Source organism: Ursus maritimus, unplaced genomic scaffold (genome assembly GCF_017311325.1).
Source record: "Ursus maritimus isolate PB19 unplaced genomic scaffold, ASM1731132v1 scaffold_7, whole genome shotgun sequence".
Classification (NCBI taxonomy): domain Eukaryota; kingdom Metazoa; phylum Chordata; class Mammalia; order Carnivora; family Ursidae; genus Ursus; species Ursus maritimus.
In genome coordinates this window covers 70601584-70616704 of record NW_024426885.1, presented here as the reverse complement: position 1 = coordinate 70616704, position 15121 = coordinate 70601584, and the positions used below count along the sequence as shown (strand labels likewise).

The following is a 15121-nucleotide window of genomic DNA, read 5'->3' as shown; positions in this document are numbered from 1 at the left end:
AACTTCATGAGAAACAGCTTTCCAAAGTGAGTGCTTGGCTCTTTTCAATCTTTAAAACTTAAGCCATTCTAGTGGGAGGGAAGTGGTATCTCTTTGATGGTTTAATTTGCATTTCTCTAACAATGAATGTTGAACACCTTCTCAGAGGTCTGTCCCTGCGTGTCTTCATTTAATAAGTGTCTGCTCCGAGAGTTTTGTCCATTTTTGTTTGATAGGTATATGAAAAATATATGTTGAAGGCAATTGGTATTTATTCCAAGTGGATTTACCGTAGAACCATTTATGCATTCTATCCATGAAAAACGGAATGACTGAAAGATGGGGAAAAAATCTTGCATCTCTGATGTCTGGTAACTTTAAATTTAAATACCTTTAAATTTTATAAAATCAAACTATAAAAATGACTTTAAACGATATAAAAGTAACCTTAACTTTAAATAACTTTGAATTCTACCTTATCAGCTATGTTTATTATATGTCAAACTCTTTGAAGGTGGGATAGTGTCTTCTCCATTGACTACAGGAGAGATCTTTACGGTTAGAAGGTGAAGAAAAGCCATGTTATAGGTTCAGTTTGCCTGGGATTCAGCCAGGAACCAAACCAGGAAGAGACATGCTAACCTGGGGCTTTGTTTTCGTAGGTAGCAGCAGGTGCTGCCACAAACACAGAAAACACACAGACGGACAAGTTTTGAGATTGCACAGAACACAAGCACTGTGCAGAAACATCTACATGTTACAGTCGGCATTGGGCACGGACCGCAAAGGCTGGGGTGGGCCTCTCCTTCTCAGCCCGGCCCCTAACACATAGCTAAAGCACTTTTCAGGGCCTCTGAACCATTCTCACATTTTCGGGTTTTTTTGTTTTATGGGGTTTTCTTGCAAGTGTCCAGAACACATTTCAGACCCACGAGGTCAATCTCTTTGTGGGTGGTGCCAGCCTGTGCCTTTTTGAAAATAAGTGTCTACGTGGCTGTGAAGTGCACCTCGGTGTACCTCTACCCGGCAGGCCTGCTTGATTTAGGGCTCCGGGGCAGGCCAATCTCCAATTAGGAGTTGATGGAGTTCACCCACGTACTACAGTAACGTTGAACGAGGGGCACCTTTCTTCTAAAAAACAGTGAGGGAGGGGCGAGAGGGATCAGGCTGCCGGCCGTGCTGCTGGCAGGAGGCCACGGCGGGCTGAGCCGGACCAGGGCCAGGCTGCAGGCCCCCTCCCACAGGCCTCCGTGCGGCCAGCCGCGCACGCGCACGCACTCGCGCACGCCGGCCCCCCATTTGGGCGCCGGGTGTCGGCGCCGCGCGCGCGGCAAATGGAGTGGGTCCTCGCGGAAACGCTGCTGTCGCAGAGCCGGGACCCCCGGGTCCTGCTTGGGGCGCTGTGCCGCGGGGAGGCGTCCGCGGAGCGCGTGGAGACGCTGTGCTTTCTACTGCAGCGACTCGAGGACGAGGAGGCGCGCCGTGGCGGCGGGGGCGCGGGCGCGGTCCCGGAGGCGGCGCGCGAGGTCGCAGCCGGGTACTTGGTTCCGCTACTGCGGGGCCTGCGCTGGCGCCCCGCGGGCGGCTCGGACCCCGGCCCGCTGGCCCGGCACCGCCGACGCGTGCTGAGGGCGGCGAGTGCCGCCTTGCGCTCGTGCGCCCGCCTCGCCGGTGGCCCGCAGCTGGCGGCCGCCCTGGCGGAGGAGGCGCTGCGCGACCTGCTCGCTGGGGGGCCGGTGCCCGGCGCCGAGGCGGCCGTGGAGGTGCTGGCGGCCGTCGGGCCCTGCCTCCGGCCCCGCGAGGACGGGCCGCTGCTGGAGCGGGTGGCGCAGGCCGCCCTCGCCTTGGCGCTGGGCGCGGACGGGAACCGGGATGAGGCCGGGCCCGCGGAGGACGCGGCGGCGCTGGCGGCCGGGAGGCTGCTGCCGGCCCTGGGCCAGTGCGGCGGGGCGGTGCTGCGGGCCGTATGGGGCGGGCTGGTCGCAGCCGGGGCGCCCTCGGGGCCGGGCCACGTCGGGCCGCAGCTGCTGGTGCTTAGTGCCCTGGCCGAGAGGCTGCTGCCGGAACCCGGCGCCGACCGCGGTCCTGGGGCGGGAGAGGAGGAACCCGACGCGCGGCGCTGCTGGCGCTTCTGGAGGACGGTGCAGGCGGGGCTGGCCCAGGCCCAGGACGCCTTGACGCGCAAGCGAGCGCGCTACCTGCTGCAGAGGGCGGTGGAGGTGTCGGCGGAGCTGGGGGCCCACTGCACCTGCGGCCCCCAGGAAGGAAACGGTACTTGCCTCTTTGCTTCCGGCCCAGCGCCACTTGGCTTTCTGGGGCGGGGTGGGGGGCTCCTGCTTCCAAAACCCAGCTATCCGCCCTCCGTGCCTAATGTGTATCCGTTAACCGTAAAGCCTGGAAACCTTGGGAACCTCACCTCTGGGGTGTTCTCCAAGTGACTACGAATCACTGCAGCTGAGAACAGTCAGCACTTCCTCACCTTTCTGACCCAGAGCAGGGCGGAACCCTGCACCCGTGGGAAAATCAGGAACCTGACTGAGCCCAAGCAGGACTTTACAGCCCACATTTGAGCGATCTTGATTACGTCCATCCTAATAGGAAGGAAGGGTTAGCTTCCATCAAATTGAAAGAAAAATTATTTACCTGTACTGACCAGTGGATTGAGTTTTGAACATTAGAACTCTGTCCTAGAAATCATCACATTCTTTGGAAATTTCCCTTGGCAGTTCTCTTACTGGGGACTAAAATTTGTTAAATGTATGGTCCTCAAGTCGACCTTTTGATGGTATTTCTGCTATTGATTTAATAGGATGAGTCTGATTTTAAGTAATTTTTTTTAAAACTTTGAGACTATGCTTCCTACTCCTTTATTACAAAACAAGAGCGGTTAAACTAGCAAGGACTCCCTTCAATTTGGCACTTCCTGTTCTTTGGTTTGTTCACTGCAATGTGCGAAAGTGGGCTTCAGCCATCTTTCTGAGCAGCCCAAGACCAAAATAGAATAATTCAGAATTGTCCCAATACATAGAAAATTTCTACAATTTCAATTTCTACGCCTCTTACTGCTAAGCGGTTTTTGTTTGGTTGGAGTTGTGAGTAGATTTTCATGTTTGTCTAAAACGTTAGATAGTAAGTATTTTGACAGTCCACAAATTGGTGATCATCCGACGAGAGTTTTCACTGGAGAACACTTTTTCAATGACCCAAATTAAAGTAATTTAAAGAGTTCTGCAGAGTTTTAAATATGAGCAGTAGTCTTTGCTCCCTGCCCACCCCCAGTTTGCCCCCTCAGAGAGCGACCACTTGTACCTGTTTTAACCGATTATTTTAGTACTTACCTCTATGTCTCCCAATAATCTGGATAAATCACCATCAGTTGCCGTAGTTATACTTTCGTGAAATGTGAGTTCAACATTTACAGAGTTATGACGGAAGATGTTCTTCACAGGTGATCTTGTAGTAAATTATGATTTTTTTTTCCTTCCTGCAAGTTTTTCCTGGAATTATGTCATTTACAAATTTGTTTGGTTCTCTCTATATTTATCACTAATTCAGCCTTAAAAGTGTTAGCTATCCTCTAAATCTTTCTTGTACAAAGTCCGATCATTTTCTTGAAGACATCTCTCCTGCATTCCCCTTACAAGCTCAGCCTGACTGCCAATTCTTACATCTGCCTTCACCTGATGCCTGTCTTGGCACTCTTGTTTCCTGGAGTTCGAATCTTCCGTTTTGGTTTAATCACCTGTTTTGGTGTAGGCATCTTCCAGAAATAAAAATTTTTATCAGAGCATGTCCCATATATCCATCCGAGGATGCTTGTGTCTGATATGTTTTTAAAGATTACTTATTTGTTTTAGAGAAGGAGAGTGTGCGTGAGCTGGGGGAGAGTGAGGGACAAGCAGACTCCCCGCTGAGCGTGGAGCCCAACACGGGGCTCCATCCCAGGACCCCAAGATCATGACTTGAGCCAAAACCAGGACTTGGACGCTTAACCGACTGAGCCGCCCAGGCGCCCCTGATATGTTTTATTTCTGTTATTTCCATCTGACACTTAATTTCCGTTCCCTGAAGATCCCCATCTGTTCGTACAGGTTGTCTGCCTTTTTCCCTAGATCCTTTAACATGTGAATCGTCTTCTGCATGGGCCATCTCTAAGTTTGGTTTTGTTTTTTGTTTTATCTCTGGGTGAGAGGGGGGTGTCACTCTTTTCAGTAGCGTGAAGTAAATATTTATGTCTAGAGATGGGCGCTCCTCCCCTTCTATGAGGCCGTGAGTGTTGGGGGTTGGCTCATACTAGTTTATCGGGAAGCTGGATTTGGATCTTGTTGCTGCTGTGGTTGTGGGGTGTTGCTACCTGTGTTCAGTGGGAAGCCGGGAGTCCCTAGAGGTTTTTCCTCAGTGTTCCTGTTCTCTGAAGCCGTTGATGCTAGCACCTCACTTGGGGTTCTTCACGCTTCCGTCCTTCCCTCAAGTGGAGACCGCTGACGTCTGTTACTGGGTGCAAGGCTTGAGATGGAGGGTGGAGAGAGGGGATCTTTTCATTTCTTCCTCTCCAGCCTCTTCTTCGGCCCCATGTGCCTGCACCTCAGGGTTCCATCCAGCTTTTTTACCATGTCTGCTCTCTCCCCAGTGGCAAATAACCTTGCCTCCTAAGTAGCGAAGGGTGTAGAGTTCCCTCACCCACTCCTGCTGTGGCTGCATTCTGCTCATACCTGTGGTAGGCCTTGACTGCAGGTTTCCTGCCCTCCCCTCACAGCAGCAGACCTGCTTTGTATCAGTGCAGGACTCTCGGCGTGAGGGGTTTCGTTGGGCGAGCAGGTTTTCTATCCATCCCTTGGGGCGGCCAACTTTTGCCTGGTGTCGGCACCAGGACAGGCGTGGGGATGTGGCAGGGTTTCCTCCAGGGGCAGACAGCTTTGGTCTCCTGTTTGAGGAGGGTCCTGGGTGCAGACAGGCTTCAGCCGATGACCACGACCTTGCACTCCTGTAGGGCTGGGATGGGCTGCTCCAGTTAGTCCTGCTGTCCTCTCAGACCTACGCGGGCCCTGCATGCCTGGGCTCCAAAGTCTCTTGCCTCCCACATGGTCTTTCTCAGAACACCTGGGGGATGCCTAAGGAAATGAGCTGATGAGTGGTTGCGTTCTCCCTTTGGGGTTCCCAGGGTTCTAGGCTGTCAAACTAACCTACACCTGGCTTTGAAAAACTCAAACGTTCATTAGGGTTTTTTTTCCTTTTTTAAAAAAAGTTTTTATTTTATTTTAGAGCAAGAGAGAGAGAGAGAGTGTGAGCAGGGGGAGGGGGAGAGAATCACACTCTGCAAGGAGCCCAACATGGGGCTCGATCCCACGACCCTGAGATCATGACCTGAGCTGAAACCAAGAGACGGACCCTTAACCAGCTGCGCCACCCAGGTGCCCCTCATTTTTTTTTTTAACTACTTTTTGGTGACCACCTCCTCTTCCTGCACTTGGCCAGAGGTAGATTCAGTTTGAGTGTCCTGTGTGTTCTTGGACAGAGGTTTTCTGCCCTTTGGAGTTCCGATCCCTGGAGGCATTGTAGTCTCAGGTGCGAGGGGTTTGGGATTGTGCATATTGTCCGGTGTTTTCTCTTTGTCAGTATGGCAGGAATGTTCTTCTGTAGCTTTCTCTATCCTAAGTGGAAACTGAGAGCAAGCATGTCTAAATGCCTTTGTTTTCCCATCACAGTTGATTTACGGTTTGATGGGGGTAGAATTCTAGCTTGGAAAATGTTTCCATTCGGAATTTTGAAGGCACTGATCTATTTATTGTCTTAGAAGCTTGAGCTTCCAGTGCTGCTGTCGAGCCGTCTGAAACCGTTCGGAATCGTATTTGTTTGTATGTTTGTTTCTTCTGCATGGGAGTCAGTGGGGACTGTGCACCGTCATTCTGAAGTTTTGCAGTTTTGGTACCGGTCAGTTTTCATCCTTGTGCTGGGCACTCGGTGGACCTGGTCAATCCGGAAATCATGTTCTTTGGTTCTGAGAACTTTTCCAGGATTACTTTCTTTCCTCCCTTCCTCTCTGCTTTCTGTTCTCTTGTTGGATATCGAAGCTCCTGGACTGGTTTATCAAAGCATCTTTCCTGTTTCCTATGATTTTGTGTCTTGGTTCTATTTCCTGGGTGACTCCCTCAACATTATTTCCAGTCCTTTCTTGGAGTTTCTGGTTTTAGCTGTCAAAGTTTTATTCTTGTGAGATCTTTTTTGTTCTTCTAATGTCCCCTTTTTAATCATATCCTGTTCTTATGACAGCATGAGATTTTCTTCCTCTGGCATAGTTTGGTTCTCTCCAGATTTCCTCTGTTTGTTTTGGTCTTGATCTTTAATGTGGATGTTTCCCCAGATGGCTGGTGATCCTTAGATACCTGTTTATATTTAAGACTAAGGAACCAGTGGGGCACCTGGATGGCTCGGTCAGTTGAGCTTCAACTCTTGGTTTCTTTCTTTCTTTCTTTCTTTTTTTTTTTTAAGATTTTATTTATTTATTTGACAGAGAGAGAGACAGCCAGCGAGAGAGAGAACACAAGCAGAGGGAGTGGGAGAGGAAGAAGCAGGCTCCCAGCAGAGGAGCCTGATGCGGGGCTCGATCCCAGGACTCTGGGATCACTCCCTGAGCCGAAGGCAGATGCTTAACGACTGCACCATCCAGGCGCCCCTCAACTCTTGGTTTCTGCTCAGGTCATGATCTCAGGGTTGTGGGTTTGAGTCCCGTTTTGGGCTCCGAGCTTGGCAGGGAGTCTGCTTGAGGATTTCTCTCTCTCTTCCTCTGCCTCTCTCCCCCGCTCGCTCATGAACTCTCTCTCTCTCTCAAATAAATAAATAAATCTTAAAAAAAAAAAATAAGGAACCCTAAATCTGAACACATAAGTGGTGCTTGCTGACCGTGAACTTCACTGTGAGGTGATCTGGCCAAGCCCCATGGTATTGGGTAATCTCTGATGGCAGCATTGTCACGTCTTTCCTCTTCGACTGGCCAGATTCCACGGAGACCTTCCAGTCTGCTGCTGCACAGTGAAGGCCTGGCCAGCATTCTGGGACCCGAGGGGCAGAAGAGGTCTTAGCATCCAGGGTGCATCCATGTTCACTTACTCCCGACCCTAGTAGGATCCAGTGCACCTTAATCCAGAGACCCACAATTTTACCTGCTCCAGGGAATAAACTCCAGGCTTTTTCCTGCTCAGAGCATAGGAAAGGGCACAGAGGGTCTGTTTCTTAAACACACTGAACAAAATTCTCTTTAGCCTTGCTTTTCGCCTCCACTTACAGAGTAACTTTGGCTGCCAGTTCCTTAGGTCTGGGGAGATGTTCAAGTGTAAATCAGTTTTTTTTCTTGGCTTTCCATGTGCCGCTTTATATTCACTTTTCTTGAGTCTGCTTGTTTTTCTCTGATTTTCAAACTAAATTTCACTGCTATTGTCTGCTCCCCCGTTTTCGCCATTCTTCTGGGTTTTTGCCTTCGAAAAATCCTTGACTGTTACAGTGAGGTTCTTGGGGAGAGAAAGTAGGGTTTATGTGTTCAAATCCATGATTCTAACCAAGAACTCTAAAAGCAGTAATCGTAATTAAAAGAAAAAAAAAAAAACCTTCTGAGATTCATCTTAGCCCAAGCCTCCTATCTAGGCTTTGATAAGGGATGCCCTCCATTATTAGAGAATACAGTATTTGCTAATAGTGGCATTATTTTAAAAATGATTGTCATTAGAAACTTATAAAATCTACAAAAGGAGGAACTAATTTTCTTTTTTAAACCATGTCAGGCCCAAGTCTGTTTTGGTGGTCTGAGAAGAAGAAAGATGAGCTTCTAAAGTTTTGGGAAAACTATATTTTAATTATGGAAACTCTAGAAGGAAATCAGGTAAGTGTTTTCATATTTTAACAAATCCTATGTAGATGTAGTTTTAATTTTTTTCCAACATTCCGTAAACGCAATGCAGAAAGACCAATTTGGATAAAGCATAATAGGATACAAATGTACTTTGTTTTCTGGCATAAATGCAATTTAAAACTGAATGTTAACTTAGGAAATTAAAGCATACTTTTAATTGACTTAAATTGTCACTCAAAGAGTTTTAGTCTTACTAGTTCTTCCCTTGACATTTACTTCTGAAGTGTTAGTTTTTAGTTTCTCAGCGTTATGAATAATCTTCAAAGAAATACAGACTTAGGAAAATGTTACTTAAGGCAATTTGAGGTAAATTGTTATGTAAATAACTACCTGCCCTTCCTCCCTTTCCTTCCTCCCTTTCCTTCCTCCCTTTCCTTTCTTTTCCTTCCTTCCTTCCTTCCTTCCTTCCTTCCTTCCTTCCTTCCTGTTTTAGTTTTTTAGAGCTGTGTGTACTGGTCCTGCAAGTGGAAACTTAAAAAATCATTTTTAGTTAACTATGAATTGGTTTTTGTAGAATTTTTAAGTTGACCAGAATCTCTTAAGATGACCTAATCTAGTCCAGTGGTTCTCAAACTTTAACACTCCTTAGAATTACCCAGATGGCTTGTTAAAGTACAAATTGCTGGGTCTGGTCCCTAGAGTTCCTGATTCAGTAGGTCTGGGGGCGGGGCCTGGGAATTCAGGTGTTTCTCAAGTTCCCAGATGACGCCTCTGCTGCTCTGGGATCACTGGTGGAGAGCAGAGCCCTTGGTGGTGCAGGGCCTCCCGGTCTGCCAGCTGCAGACCTCCGAGGGGCTGGCCGTCCGGATACTCATTGCTAGCTGTCACCCCAAGTGTGTACCAGGCATTGTTCGTGGACTGAAATAAAGAATTACTCATGGGCTAAATGTACATGAGGAACAAAGAAAGCATTTCCAAATTCAGATGCACTTCTATGGTTATCCTTCATCAGCAGATACTAAGGCCCCCCATGATTTATTTAAGAAGCTCTACAATTTACCTGTATTTACCTACACTAGTCTGGCCCTGCTCTGCATGTGTGGCCTTGAACATCACTTGAGTGACTCGGGGGAATATTTTTTTTGCCCTCTTGGTATTCTGTTGGTATTATCAGCCCTACCTATTTCCCAGGACAGTTGAGGATTACATGACATGATTTGTGATGCTCACTGTACAAATGTGACATTACTGTCACTGTATCCTAGGGCGTATTCATTAGCTTTGCCACGCTCAGTCTCATAGACCGGAATTTATGGAAGAATCGGGCACCTTCTGCGTAGTAGGGTTACTGTTGTACAATAGATGAAAATAAGTTTCATGTGAATTTCTAAAGTTTTAAAGTTCATCTGAGTTTTTAAAGGGTAGTTTTTATTTCATATGGTTTTTTGTTTTTGTTTTCAGATCCACGTGATAAAGCCAGTTTTACCAAAGCTAAACAGTCTGTTTGAATATGCAGTGTCAGAGGAAAACGGTAATGGTTACTTGTATTTTGATTTTTATAACATTTATAGCTTCCCCCCCCTTGATTTTATAACTAATTCTTACGCATTATAGAGACTTTGGAAAGACCATCAAAGTGTAACACAGAAAAACACGCATCTGCTGCCAGGAGAACAGCTGTTAACATTCCAGACGCGTGCCTTCTGGACTGATCGTTTGTAGCGTTCTGTCTTACTGAGCAGTATGTCCAGATGTATTCACCTGTACCCTTAGTCTTTGAAAACATACCTCTGAGTGGCTGCAGAGTTTTCTGTAATTTAGCGTAATTTAGCGGTATGGTTAATTTTGTAAACTTCTGATCACGGAACATTTCAAACATTTACAGAAGGAGAGGCATATGTAAAGTGAGCCCCACCACCCAGCATCCGCAGTGACCAGCACGTGGCCGGCTTGTGCCTCCACCCTCCATAGGCCCCCCCGACTTCTTCCCCCTCAGCAGATCGTGGTGTCTGTAATCATTTGTATACACCCTTAAGATAAGGGTTCTTTAGGAATGTTTTCATGATGGGGTACTTTACCTTGTTAATAACGGCTCTTTGGCATTATATATTTTAACTGCTTTCCGTTCTTATTCTCTATCTCTGTTTCATTGTTCGTTACTTTTCGGGATTTCAGTTATTATTCTGTATCTTGGACATTTTTAGAAAGATTCCAAGATATAACTTTAAGTGTGGTTTTCAAGCCTTTAATCAGTACTGTGTTTTGAGAGCTTCTTAGGAGAAATAGACAGAAACTGGAGCTTCCTAAAATTATTTTATGAGACACCATTTGTATCAACAAAACAGCTAAATGCAGGCTGACAGTGTTTTGTGTGCGTATGAATGATACACTGCGGCATTAGCGTGTTTACCCGTGAGAATTAACCTGGGTAAATGGGTTTTAGTGCCTCCTCCAGATAATTACAACTTTAATAGTTCGACCCCTTAGATGTTGAGCTTTATCCAGTCGAGCGCTGTGGTGGTTTTCTGAGACACTGGGATTTTTCACAGACCGTAAGAATCTATAGTCACCTGAGGCTAGAATTTAATTGAATCCTGTTGTGACTTCACGTATGCATTTACTATTAAATGATTCTCTTATTCCCACGTTTTGCCCACAGCTCTTGGCAAACCAAATCAGATAGCAGTGACAGGTTTGGAAAAATTACCGTTGCCAAAGCATTGAACAAGCAAGCATCTTGGTGTAAAGTACAAATAATGGACCATTTCTAGAATGTCATGAGTTAAAAATGCTGAATGATTTTTTTTCTAGAAGAATTAAAAGATATTTCAAAAGAGTTAAAAAATACCTCTGAGGTACATATTTATTATGTTTTGGGTTTTTTTTTTCCCCCACTCATTTATATATTGAATAGAGATTCACTTAATGTCCAGTATATGCTAAGTGCTAGGGATAAAGTGGTGAGACAGATATGCTTTTTTTCACTTAATTTTTGTCTCTTTTCCATGAAAAAAAAGTTGTAATGATAAGTTCTATGAAGGTACCAAACAAGGGACTGAAATGGAATATACAGTGAGTGGGGCCATCCCTTAGAGAGGGTCGTCAGGGAAGGCCCACCCCAGGAAGGACATCGGAGCTGAGTTGAGACGGCAGTGTGCACAGAAGCCCTGACGTGGGGCCGAGGACCGGAAGGACCAGCATGGCACAGGGTGGTGGCTGTGGGAGGCGGGGGTAGCATCGACGCTGTTCTCAGGGTCGCTTCCTGCCTTGGTCAGATTTTCTTGCAAGAGTATGAGAAGCATACTCTTGAGCAGAGGAGTGACAGTTTCAGATTCTGTGGGAAAAATGGATGGAAGTAGGGTGACAGAAGGGTTGTTTGACATCACCCCAGATCTGAAGTTCCAGCCCACGTGCATGGGGTAATAGTTAACCTCTGTGCACTGTGGTAGCGGTAAAGTTGCTTGCCGTCTTTGTAAATGAAACTGCCTGAATGTGGTTACACCGTCGGATAGGTCTGTAAAGTCACTGTATGTTGTAACGAAGTTAACGTGTCCATGTGTAGCTGTGTGTGTTTATGAATCTGTCGTCTGTGCGGAGCCACAGAGTGTGAGAATCCGTGTCAGCGTCACATGTTTTATCTCCACAGGGTGTTGGCTCGTGCACCCATCCTGGCATATGTGTATTTATAAAAGAATGTTTGAAAGTGAAAATAAAATCCTGACCAAAGAAGGTGTTATCCATTTTTTGGAGCTGTATGAAACAAAGATCCTTCCATTTTCACCAGAGTTTTCTGAGGTAATGACAGCCTTTTTCTTCCCCCTTGCTCCCTTTGTCAAGAGATGAGAGGTAAAGACATTTGTTGCATCATAATGTGATCTTCAAAAAATATATACTAGGCTCTCTCAGAGCAAGTGACATTTTATAGATTTGCATAATGATGCTGTTGTCACAGTTCCGAATCTCTGAATTATTGCTGTTTAGGGATGCTGTTCCCCCAGTTCTGAGCCAATGAATTATTGTTAGCTACTATATTAAGCAGAGATTGCCTTTTGAGCCATATTTATTAGCATCTGTACTTCCCTTTGTCAGAAATCACACAAAGCAGAGACAGAATTATAGCTGTGATTTTAAGTCTTGTATTGCCAGGGAGTCACATGATTACTTAAGGTAGAGTAATTTACCCTCACATAGAGGTACCCTAGGAAACCTTCCTAACTCATGACAGGCTGTCATGTTTTGTTACGTATCATTTTCCACCTTCTCCCGTCCTTCCTGCATTTCCTGTACACTTGCTTTTTTGACCCAATGTCTTGTCATATTTTTGAAAGCACAATTTTTTCCCATTTTATTTTCCAGGCACAGGGGTTTGAGCACAGTTTTGTTTTTCCTTGTAACTGCTTATTTTCCACTGGGTGTTTCTTCTTTGGGCTCCTTTCTTCCTTGCTGGCCCCCCGTGATCTCTCTTCCTCAGTTTTTATCAGGTGGGAAGATTCTGTACATATTTGTTGCGGTGGCGGAATTAAGGTACCCTCCAGCATTGCCCTGAATTAGCCCGCAGCGGAAGGGATCAGCTTTGCTCAGAACAGCTCGCCTGCAGCCCTGCTGGGACGCGCAGCTACGGCAAGCCGGCTTTTCAAAGTTGCACCTGTAACTTAACATCAACTACATTTTTTTTGTTTCAGTTTATTATTGGACCATTAATGGATGCGCTTTCGGAGAGCTCTCTGTACATCAGGTAAACAAACATCGTGTCATCTAGCAGCCATGTAGGAATATGTCCTTGATGTAGAAGCGTAACGTGTTTGCGGAGTACGACCAGGCTGTTGGATGCATTTGGTGCATGACACATATCGCCGAACAGACATTCAACTTTTTCTTGCTGTGAAGTCCCTTCTCTATGTGTGATTCTTCTTGGTCTTCTTCTTTTAGTTGTATCAAGTGTTCCTTCTTTCTGTTTGTTCGTTTTCTTGGTTTTGTTTTCTTTCTTACCTTGAACGCTTCCACTCTTAGAGTTTATGGAAAGTATATCTTGCCAAGCTTATGTTCTTCCCCTTGCTCTGATTCCTGCTGTCTTGGAAATTGTAGTGACTTTGGCTAACCAGCATTCTAAACTTTCTTTCCTTTTTTTTTTTTTTTTAACTTTTTATTTGGAGTTAAAAGTTGTGAGGATAATAAAAAAAAATCCCATGTACCTTTCGTCCACATTCCCTCGATGTCAACGTGTCACCGTGTTTGCTTAATCACTCCTTCTCTCCCTGTGGGTGTACGTCGGTTTCCCAGCTCTGTCTGCTGAGTGGACTTACCCGTCTGTGTCTGTTTCAGGGTCTGTCTGTCCATCCGTCCGCCACCATCCATGTGAAAAACCTCGAGTTCACAGCAGTGCATCTGATTCTAGTCCGATGCCGCAGGGCTCGCTAACCTTGCCCTTTCCAGATCTGACAGAGGCTGCCGTGGTTGTGAATATGTCACTTCCTTGCCCCTTCTCTTCAAACAGTTAGACGGCGAGGAGAATTTGTCAGTATTGTGCCATAGCCTCGTTTTTTGGCGTCCTCTGTACTCTTGAATTACACCTGCAGAATAGTCCCCTGCCTCTGATCTTTTGAAGACTGATGAACTAAATGTATACTTGCAGGTCTGTTCGGTGTACCTCTAAACAGACCACCCCCCTTTCCCCCCCACTGCCAGTTTCTTTGAAACGTTTAAATTAGTTTGTGCTAAGTTATACTAATACTTAATCCTATTTAATAAATATTGAAAGAGCATAGCAGCGCTTGATTTGCCAATTAGTTTTCAAATAACTCATTACTGTTGAATAGTTCTGTGAAGCAGTTAGACAGCTGGAGAGCAGTAAAACCTACTTGGTTCCTCTAAAGGAGCCGACAGACACATTTATTGTGAAATGCCTTCAGTTTTCTCGCACTCTAATGTGTTCAATTAACAGATAATGTTCCTGGCGGAAGCATATAGCAAGAGAAGAACATGACTTTAGTAGATGTTAACAATTAAATGTTCTTGCAGAAGTCGTTAGTTACTCATATATGTTTTTCTATAAATGTTATTTTATTTAATACTTAAAGATTTAAAATCATTCGATTATATGTTGGAAATAATAAAATATGATTGAAAATGATCACTTTTAGAATTTCTTAAGATGATGCTATTTTAGCAACATTCATAGTTGTGTGTGTGTCAGGGAAAGTATCATAAAAAGGAGATCTATGTCTACTTAGAATGTTACAATACTAACTTATGTCCGTTTTCCTAGAAGGTCCTGACGTTTTCGTATTCAGAAGGATCTTCAGAATTTCACTGAAAAGTAAAATGCAGGCTCAGGAAAAGATGTCCTGATTGTTGTTGAAAGACGTTCGAGCCATAGTTCATTTAGTTTCAGTATTACTTATTTGTAAATTTTAAGTATTTGTTTTTTTCCCTCATTTGTCTATAGGTCCCCAGGCCAGCTGATAGGAAGTGGTTCTCCATTGGGATTGAAATTACAGAAGTTTTTAGCCACTTATGTTTCTCTTCTTCCAGAAGAAATAAAGAGTATGTGTCAGTAAAGAGTTTTGAAATTTATTAGCTTTAAAATTTTTAGTATATTGGTGATAAGCGCTATCCTATGACTATTATAATCAGTATTGTCAAAATTTTCGGGAACATACATATTTTGTCAGAATTATACAGGCGTTCATTGTCATTGGGTACACACTTTTGCCTTTATACATAACACGTATTACCAGTATCGAAATGAGGACGTGGGAGTCATTTTAGTACGTGTGCTGCCGTTGGCCATCTTTTCTAATTTTCTCTGTTCGCTTTCCAAAAATCAGTAAAATTGGTTGACGAAAGAGAGACCTGGGTTCAGGAAAAAGTTGTAAACACAATATCCATTGTGTCAAAACTGCCCTTCTGTAGATAGGAACCTGACAGGTAAAAGAAAAATATACTTGCTTCATGTAGACCTTGTATTTTAGAAATACCCACTTCTTCAGATTAGGGACTTATTTTCCTTTCTGATGAGCTAAGTTGGTAAACAAAGAGCAACATCGGTGTTACTTTGTTTGTTCAGCAGCAGAAGGACTTAACTCCCTGGGTCCTTTTTTTCACTCGTGTCTTTGTGGCCTATAAAGTGATCCTGGGTCTGCAACAGATACACATTTCCTTTTGTACTTTGTCTGCAAATAGGGTGAAGCAATGACTCAGGAGCCAGGCATTAAAAAAACAAAAAGATGATCCGTGTATCTCAACTTTAAGTTCCTAGAAAATTGGCTCTTTTGATTACTTCTTTAAAAAATTAGTTCA

The 15121-nt window shown here is 45.0% G+C and overlaps 1 protein-coding gene across 3 annotated transcripts in view; it reads left to right on the top strand.

Moving 5' to 3' along the window:
• The first annotated feature begins 1313 nt into the window (after positions 1-1313).
• TARBP1 (TAR (HIV-1) RNA binding protein 1) overlaps positions 1314-15121 on the top strand; it is an 85559-nt gene continuing 71751 nt past the window's right edge. For all 3 annotated transcript variants that reach the window (XR_005833217.1, XM_008689657.2, XM_040624301.1), the window contains exons 1-6: positions 1314-2250; positions 7755-7852; positions 9284-9353; positions 11469-11617; positions 12505-12557; positions 14268-14365. Coding sequence is in view for 2 of the 3 variants with exons in the window: in XM_008689657.2 (XP_008687879.2) it covers positions 1314-2250; positions 7755-7852; positions 9284-9353; positions 11469-11617; positions 12505-12557; positions 14268-14365 (1405 nt within the window). In the remaining variant the exon portion in view is untranslated. The remainder of the gene's footprint in view (positions 2251-7754; positions 7853-9283; positions 9354-11468; positions 11618-12504; positions 12558-14267; positions 14366-15121) is intronic.